The sequence below is a fragment of the Candoia aspera genome, chromosome 11 (assembly GCF_035149785.1).
Source record: "Candoia aspera isolate rCanAsp1 chromosome 11, rCanAsp1.hap2, whole genome shotgun sequence".
Taxonomy (NCBI): Eukaryota; Metazoa; Chordata; class Lepidosauria; order Squamata; family Boidae; genus Candoia; species Candoia aspera.
Window position 1 is genome coordinate 12,775,146 of NC_086163.1, and position 9,252 is coordinate 12,784,397.

The window sequence follows — 9,252 nt, forward strand, 5'->3', positions numbered from 1 at the left end:
CCAAACAGCTGATTGGGTGCCGGCTCTTCCTTTGTAGCCCATGATTATTTCTCATGTTTCAACTGGGCCTTTCCACTCTACGAGGTGTGCCAGCCTGCCCTCCATGGTGCAACTCCAGGATTTCATTGGGAACTGCCAAAGTGATTCTGCCCATCTTCTAGGAGCATGGGGAGGGGTCTTGCTTAATTGCCCACTCTCTTCCATTGCCATGGAAACCAGGACCAGAAATATTGGATATAAATTGCAGATTTTAAGAAAAAAAAATCCTGATGGCAGGAGTAGAAGAAGAATGGAACAGTTTGCCTATGGAAGTGGTGGGTCCTCCATCTCTGGAGGTTTTGGCAGAGGCTGGACAGCCATTTCTCAAGGATGGTTGAATTGGTTTTCCTCTGTACTGCAGAGCATTGGGCTAGATGATCTTCATGGTCCCTTTCAGCTATACCATTCAATGATTGTGAGAGGGAAAAGGGATGTGGGGCACAAGGAAGATCTTCTCAGCAGCTGCCCCAGCATTCTGGGACATGCTACCCCCCAAATAAAACTCATCCCTTTCCTCTTGGCATTCTAGAAAACCCTGAAAACTCCCTTTGACACTGGCATTTTATCTGACTGATGGGAACCGGGCAGCCATTTTTGGCTATACAGCGTTGAGTGTTTCTACAGATCATTCTTTTGTTTGCCTGTTACCCACCCAGAGTCAACTGATTGGGTAGTATAAACATTGTGTAAATAAACAAACAATTGGAACAAATGTCCACAAAATTCAGAAGTCACGTAAAACAATTCCAGGTGAAAGATTTAAACAAATGCACAACTGTCAAGAAACCACAACTGAGATTTGAGTCTAAGCCAGTGTTTCTCAGCCTTGGCAACTTTAAGATGTGTGGGCTTCAACTCCCAGAATTCCCCAGCCAGGTTGCCAAGGCTGGGAAACACTGGTCTAAGCAAAGAGAATCAACGTCCTGATGCTTCAAATCAGCTACTTTTATCTGACAGCTGTAAGTGAGAAGGTTTTTGCTAAATGATTTCCTGTTGCAATACCGGAATTCCTTTAGCAAAGCTAGTCATAGCTTTACAGAGGAAAAAGACTGGTGAAGCAATACTGGTACAAGCCCTGATGGTGCACTGTGCCATTAATCATGGCTTGCAGGCCACCTGAACTGCATTTGTATATATCCCTTCTGAAGCCCAAACTAAACACACTGCCTTATGTTTCAGCATAACAAATGAACCTAGCCAGTGTAATCTGTAAGCCACACTTTGTGGTTTAATGTTGTGCAGGAATGAGGCTTGTTCAACCTACAATTACTTCTTGCTCAATAAATTGTAAGTCACCCAGAGATGGTGGCTATATAAATGGATTAAATAAATAAATGAAAAACCACTTGTGAACTGACATCTCCAGCATCTTTGCAGAAGAAATATTTCCCTTTGTCACTCAAAGCTCTTCGAAAATAATGTTTGCACCTGGAATATATCATCCTCGCTCCTTAGTTAACCAAGGACACCGTTTTAATGGATCCCAAAGTCTCTTGCTAATAAATCTGACCTATGCCATTATATTTAAATAAAAGAGCACCACAAATAAGCATCCATAAAGGATCCCTGCAGCAATGCATTACTTATTTATACTTTCATTTATTATAATTCAATCCTGACAGCTGTCTGGGGGCTCGAAGGGACTTCCAGGCTCCCTGCCCCACAGCCCTGCGTATCCAGGGTTACATTAACCATGGTTTATTCAAGCCATCCGACTTTCCCAGCTTGCAGGTTATGGGGAAATTGAAACCAAAGGGTCCATTTTCACAGGAGGCAAAAACGTGGGCTGGTTTGTGGCTTCCTTCCTCACGAGCCCCCTGCAAAGTAGACCATCCAGAGAGACAGAGATACTTAAGTCCACCTTGGAGTCATTTATCTCCCCATTTCCCCCGCCCCCACCTTCCTCCTCCCAACCCCCCTGCGAGGTAGGCTGCCCTGAAAAGAGGGGGGGCGGCTCAACTCTCCCCCGCTCCGTCTCCATTTGCATCCCCCACCCCACCCCGAGGAGCCCGCCCTACCCGAGATTCCCAACAGCCCGACCAAGTAGGACGGCTGAGCCGCCCCGTGCAGGGGGGTGGGGCGCTGAAGGCTCGCTTCCTCCGCCCGTCAACCGGCGCCCCTTCCGGCAACGCCCGCCCGCCCGCCGCTTCGCCTCGTTTTCCCCTCGGCCGCCATGGCGAAGGTGGAAGTGGACCGCGAGTTCCCGCGCTCCGTGGGGGGCATCCTCAAGGCGGCCCGCATGGTAGGTCGCGGCGAGCGGGGGGAGTCCCCAGGGTAGCGGTGCCTCTGAGCTTATGCAAAGCGCCTTCCTCCCCCAGCCCCGCGCGCTGCCAGAGCTGGATCCGCCGGACCGGGGGCGGGGGAGGCTGGCCGTGGCTGAGACTCCCCTGAGCCTTTCTCCTCCTCTTTCTTCTCTCTCCTTCTCTTCTGTCTCCTCCTTTCTCTTTTCCCCTTTTCCCTCCATTCTCCTTTCTTCTCTTCTCTTCTCTCCATCTTTTTTTCTCTTTTCCTCCATCTCTTTCTCCTTCTCTTATCTCCTCCATTTCTTTTCTCCATCTCCTCCTTTCTTCTCTTCTCCTTCTCCATTTTTTTCTTCCATCTCCTTCCTTCTCCTTTTCCTTTCTCCTTCTCCTCCAACTCCTCTTATTCCTTCTCCATCTCCTCTCTTCTTTCTCCTTCTCTTTCTTTCTCCTTCTCCCTTTCTTTTCTCCTTCTTCTCCATCTCCTTCTCGTCTTTCTTCTTTTCTTCCTCCTCCTCCTCCTTCTAAATGTCTTAGAAATTAAGTCCCTCCCAAATAACTTTTATAGTAATGATCAGGGCAGTGTCTGTGTTCACACAACACAGTAGCTGAATGGAACAGCTTTCCTACACAGGTTTGTATTGTATTTGTGAGAAACATATATTATACTATATGAAATATATAATGTGCATGTGTGTGAAATAGAACAAACAAATGGCAGTTATTCCCAGTGATAAGCAGTGGTTCAGGAAATGGGTAACCTATCCTTGTTTTTTGAAAAAGCAATTACCTTTTTGTTTTCCTTTTCTTTGTTGTTGTCGTCCTTGGGGCTTTTGTTTTTGTGTATCTTTTAAAACTTGTTATGAAATAAAATTAAAAAGGGAATAAACAGAAAAAAAAAACAGTGATCAAGCAGTCACAAGAGAAATTGATACCTAACAAGGAACTAAAACTAAGGAAAAAGGAGGAAAAAAGGATTCATACAATATTAATTTGTTTGGTTGTACACTGCCCCGAGTCACATTTAGTGAGATGAGTGGCTATATAAATTTACTAAATCAATAAAATAAATATAGAATGAGCTCATTCCCTTAACATATTCTTACATCTAGACTTTACAGAAACATATTGCTCCATTTTCTCATTGTTATAAGACATTTCAAAAATTCAGTGTCTGACTTTCTGGGCCCTGAACCATTCATAATCACACATAACCTCTGGGTTCACACACTAGCCCTACCCCAGAAAGAAGCTAACCAAGGCTCAACAAGCACACTGTGTACAGGCAGTTGCTAGGTGTGTAACTGAGTAGGCACACTGTATGGATAGTCGCTGTTTCCCTGGTCCCTACAGCGGTTGTCCAGGGGGAAGACTGGCCATCAGGAATGCACTTTAAATCTACCTTTTCCAACCAGGCACCTTCCAGGTTCATTGGACTACAGCACCCATCCTCCTTAGCCAGAGGAAGGAGAAAAAGACTATTGCGACACAGCAGGGTAGAGGCGGCTAAGTTGTTTGAAGAAATCTGTTTCCAGTGATTTCTGTGGTTTCTACAGTGATGTGAAATGGTGGTTCTCTTCCGGGTATACATGTTGCATTCTGGAGGCCCTTTAACAATTTCAAACCGATTGGAAAATGCTAGCAAGGAGGCCTTTCATTCCTTTTTCATGCTGTAACTGTTTTGTTCTTTAAAGTCAGTCTCTCTCTCTCTCTCTCTCTCTCTCTCTCTGTATAAATGTACACACCCACCCACACACCCGTTGTGTTCAGCTAAAGACTTAACAGCTCCATTTTCGTAACATTTTAAATTCTACCCTTGGCTGATTTGTGTTTGCGCATTAGTGTATTTTATGCAAATCCATCTTATTTTTGATTCAGTGATCATGCAAACTAGAAAGTGAATTAATTCAGTAACAAAATAATGAACTGTAAACCCAGGCACTATTACATCATACCCCTCAGCAAAGTTAACTTTATCATTTAACTTTTTGTGCCTTGTTTTGGCTGTTTGTTTTGATCAACAAAATCAAAGTGTGAAGCTCCAAACTCTTGGACTATTGTTGCTGCTGCCGTTTAGGTGTGTTTCACATGGAGACTCACGTGCAAGATACTCTTTGTCTTTCTTGCCACATTCCGGGTCTGTTTTGGCTAAAATTCTAAAGAAACAAATACCATATTTTGAAGGTACGTGTTTCTTTTGGTGGAGTTTCTAGCTTTGCGTTTTATTATTTTAATAAATAAAAAGTATGGCAGTCTGATGTCTTTGCAGGATGTCTTGTAAATTATTTTCTTCCTCCTTGCAGATTCTAGCTTTTATGGCAACCATCACTTTTGCTCTTAGAAGATCTCACGAAGCTTTCCTAGCCCTTGTCATCATGGAACTTGTCATTACTTTTTTATTCTATTTACTTTATCTGCTGAAGTTGCATAATAAGCTAAAATTCATGTTTTGGCCTTTGGCTGTAAGTATAATTTTGTACAAACAACTGTTTTGGGAACACATTCATAGCTAGCGCAAAAGACAAATGTCAGACTAATACTTAATGTATCCAGTTATATTCCTGGAAAAATAGGCTAATTATAAAACGATTTCCACTCTTTTGTATAGTTTTGTCTCTGGATGTAAATCTGATTCATACATGTATACAGTGTGTGTGTGTGTGTGTAATTCAATTCTAAACATGCTTCTAATGAGTATGTTCCATTGAACATTGTGAAAGTTAACCTCTGCCTGTTATAAAAATAATCCCCTTCCAGCAGTTATATTGAAGCTTAACCAGCAATCAGGTAAAGCGTCACATTACAGGCAGCTCTTTGTATTTTATAAGCACTCTTTTCTTGGATGTTCCATGTTTGTTCCACCAAGCAAAAGAAAAGCAATGCAATATAAACATTTTTATCAGATGTACAGAACTAGGATCTAAGCATTCACATTTCTGCAGCCACCTCCAGCAGCTGATTTAGGGTACTGCAAATGGGTAGCAACTGGTTAATTGTTGACGCTTGTTTCTGTATTTTGTTTCCAACAAGACCGTGTGAGATTCACTAGGTATCACTTGATGGACTCGAGACCCACACACACTGTTCTTTACCAGAAAGCACAATGTCTTAAATCTGGAGATAATATTCTTTGCTTTCTTTTTCAGGATGCTTTCAATTCATTGGTGGCAGCACTGTTTCTCCTCATTGTGGGCCTGTGTGCAACATTAATAAAGACCATCAAGGAAACATTAATTGGAGGTGTAAGTTAAGAGCATCTGTATGCATCTAGCAGCATGGTGTGAAACTAGATAGGGCACATCCTGGACTGGAGAGCAGGTTTTTGTCCTTACAATAGGTCAGCCTTTCTCAACTGTTTGACCCAGTACAGCTGGCTGGGGAATTCTGGGAGTTGAAATCCACCTATCTTAAAGTTGCCAAGGTTGAGAAATGCCGCTGTAGACTATTGAGAACTTCCTAGTTTAGCTAGCAAAGTCAAGTGAAGTGAAAGCAGATGTGATTGGAGAGAGAGCAGGGGTGGGGGGTGAGAACTGAGAATTACTTTTCTAGAATATGAGGTGGAACTTTTTTTCCTTATTTCTTACATATATATTTACATAGAAGAGTCACAAAAAGAAATTCTGATCTACAGGAGTTGCTCTAAACTAGCCTTTAGATGTTTATCGTGATTTAGTCATTTTCTTTTTGTGTGGAATCTGAACCACATTCTTTTTTCCCCCTTTTTGCAGGTATTCTGTTTGCTGCTTTGCATTCTTTGTATAACAGATGCTGCTTTAATCTTGAAAAAAGTTTCTTTTAATAGGTCATAGTAGGAAGGAATGGTATCCAAAGCTAAAATGGCCTGTTGAGCCAAATGAATTATAGAAAACAGCCATCCTGAATATGCTGGACTACAGCTCCCATCATCCACAACCAACACATAAAATGCTTTGTGCAGGTGGGGCAAAATACCAGGAGGTCATCGGGTTGGGAAAAGTGTTATAATCCATTTTAAAAACCTGGTTTGCTATTGGCTGTTTGTCACATTTTCTTGGTATTCCCTAAAAACTTTAGACTCCAGTTCAGCCAGTCAAGCTTTATTAAATCCTACTGATTTCAAAAGGCAAAATTAAGCAGATGTTTAACCCTGCTATCAAATTACATGTGATTTAAAATGCTTAGCTTTAAGTGGGTTGTGCCTTTGGTTTAGCTGTATCTAGGAACTTGAATACTGTGTACTTTATCAAATTAGTTTGTTTATTTGGCAGCACAAGCAACCATTGATAAAAATGTCTTGCGTTTTATAAAATAGCTGTTTTTGCCAGTGTAACATTAAAAATGATTATGGGGTATATCTTCTTGAACCGGTTTGTATTAAATCTTAATGTTTTTAATTAAAAAGGTTTACCTGCAATAATATTAGAGCCCCTAGTGTTTATTGTTTGCATTTTCCCCACTCATAATTTTTTAAAAAAATTTTAATCTTTTAACAAAATGTGATCTTAAACAGCCACCATCATTGACTATACTGCTTGTAATAGCAGAGTATCTGGGTTCACCCAGTGTGCTGGGCTAATATGGGGCTGGTTCAGTGAACCCAGACCTTGTAGTTAATTATTCAGCCTCTCGCCATTAATCAGTTAGCATGTTATACAAACACAGACACACTCAGGACTTGGCAAATCCCTCTTAGCAGAGCACTCAGGAAGATTAAGTGTAATATCAGACAGAACAACCTTTTAGACTATTATCTGACAGTGCAGAGTGGAGATGTAGACACGGTTAGTTAGCTAGTTGCCATAGAGTCATTTACGACTCATGGCGACCCTATGTATAACAATGAAATGCTGTTCAGTCTTGCGCTATATGCCTGGCTGTTCCAATGTTTGCATCCATTGTTGCAGTAATTGTATCAATCCATCGCATTGAAGGTCTTCCTCTTTTCCGCTGGCTCTCGACTTTGCCAAACATGATGTCCTTTTCAAGAGATCGGTCTTTCCTGATGATGTGTCCGAAGTATGAGAGTCTAAGCTTAGTTATCTTCACCTCTAGGGAACATTCTGGTTGTATTTCTTCTAAAATTGATTTGTTTGTTCTTCTGACAGTCCATGGTATTTTCAGTAATCTTCGCCAACACCACAATCCAAATGCATAAATTCTTTTTCTATCTTTTTTAATGTCCAACTTTCACAGGAATATGTGGCAATTGAGAAGATCATGGTGTGAGTCAGACGCACCTTTGTTTTTAAACTAACATCTTTACTTCTGAAAACTTTAGGTAGGTCTTAGATGGCAGATTTTCCCAGCGTGATACGTCGTTTGATTTCTTGATTACTACTTCCCTTGGTATTGATCATTGATCCAAGTAGACTGAAATTGTTCACAACTTCAGTTTCTTCTCCATTTATTGTGACATTGTCCATTGGTCCATTTGTGAGAATCTTCATCTTCTTCACATTCAGGTGTAGTCCATATTGCTGACTAAAATCTTTGATCTTCATCAGCAAGTACTAGATACAAGTAACATGTTATCTCACCTCTTCATAAAATTAATCAAGTTCATGGAGTAAATTCCTTGGGGCAAAACCACACCATATTTATTGTTTTGGTTCTTAATCCTAATTCAACTTTTTTGGTAGCTCATGTTGTAGAAAAGCATATACTCCATTCTTGACGATAGTGTTGCAATTAGGTTTGCAGGGAAAAAAATCACATTCTGGCGTGAAGCTCAACTGTTGGGTATGCCAAACAAACAAGCTTCAGACTTAAGGGACTTGCTTCTCCTTTTCTTCCTGCACCACAATGAGAAGATCTGAAGATTTTTGTTTAAACTGTACATGGCTTTTTATGTGCACCAGGATAAACTAAAGTGCGGTTTGTCCAAATAAGACCAATCTATAGTTTCTGATCCTGATTTGTTAAGATAAGCCAGGGACGAGGAATTGTTGGCTTATAGGCCACATGCAACCCACCAAGACATCATCTCAGTAAACCATGGCAACACTAAGATGGCTGGACTTTAACTCCCAGAATTCCCCAGACAGCATGGTATCTGTGGAATTCTGGAATTTGAAGTCCATCCATCTTAGTATTGCCAAGGTTAAGAAATGCTTCATCTGGTGTAAATTCTTCCAGTGGACCAGTCGTGTCTCTTCCATTGTACCACATGCCATTATTCCCCAACCTGGTGCCCTCTTAGCAATTAAAAAACAGGAAAAAAATTATTTGAAGCCTTTTCTGTTTTTTTTAAATGAAAACATTGAACTATGTCATTATGTTTGTGTTTTTAACTAATACCTAATATGATTAAGGTGTGGAAGCTTAAAGTGGAAACACAAGGAAAAATGGAATCGTATGTGAAAGGTAGAGCATCTTTCCATATGGGCAAACTTAGGGCTTTCAAAAGACCTTGAGAATGATAAAGAAAAAGATCAGAAATAGAAACTGCCCATAGTGATAGTACTTCAGAAGAAGAAATGAGACTAAACATTCTACGTGGCAGGATGTCTATTTTTGAACCTTAATCACCTTTCTGAAAGTTTTATATAGTAGAGGCAAAAGCTAGGATATATAACTTGATTAATTCTTTTTGCTTGCCTAAACAGAAGACAACAGTGAAAACAAGCTACATTTCTTAGAGCTTGTAGCTCCATTTGCAACAAACAGTAAGAACATCAAAAATAAAATTAAAAACATTTGCAATTTTTGTCTGAAACTTTTCGGTTTTATACATCAAGCAAGCAAAGTAGTATAAATTATACATGTTTATAAAGTCACGGATGACTTTATTATCTATAAAGGTTGTTAAACATTTGTTTTCCCCTGAAATTCCTTCTCCCAGAAATTCCACAAAAGCTTGCTTATGACTTCCAGATATACTAGAATAGCAACTCCAAAATTCCCAGCTAAATTTGGGTAGGATTTCTGAAAACTGCAATCCCAACTCATCTGGAGGCCATTCCAGTCAGGGGACCTATAGCAGCTTCTTACTGAT

General features: G+C 40.6%; 1 protein-coding gene across 1 annotated transcript; it reads left to right on the top strand.

The window, feature by feature from the left end:
* Positions 1 to 2,144: 2,144 nt before the first annotated feature.
* LOC134503815 (chemokine-like factor) lies at positions 2,145 to 6,675 on the top strand. Its single transcript, XM_063312724.1, has 4 exons — positions 2,145 to 2,281; positions 4,583 to 4,741; positions 5,426 to 5,521; positions 6,008 to 6,675. The coding sequence occupies exons 1-4, from the start codon at positions 2,213 to 2,215 to the stop codon at positions 6,086 to 6,088; spliced, it is 405 nt and encodes a 134-aa protein (XP_063168794.1). The 5' UTR covers positions 2,145 to 2,212; the 3' UTR covers positions 6,089 to 6,675.
* Positions 6,676 to 9,252: the final 2,577 nt, after the last annotated feature.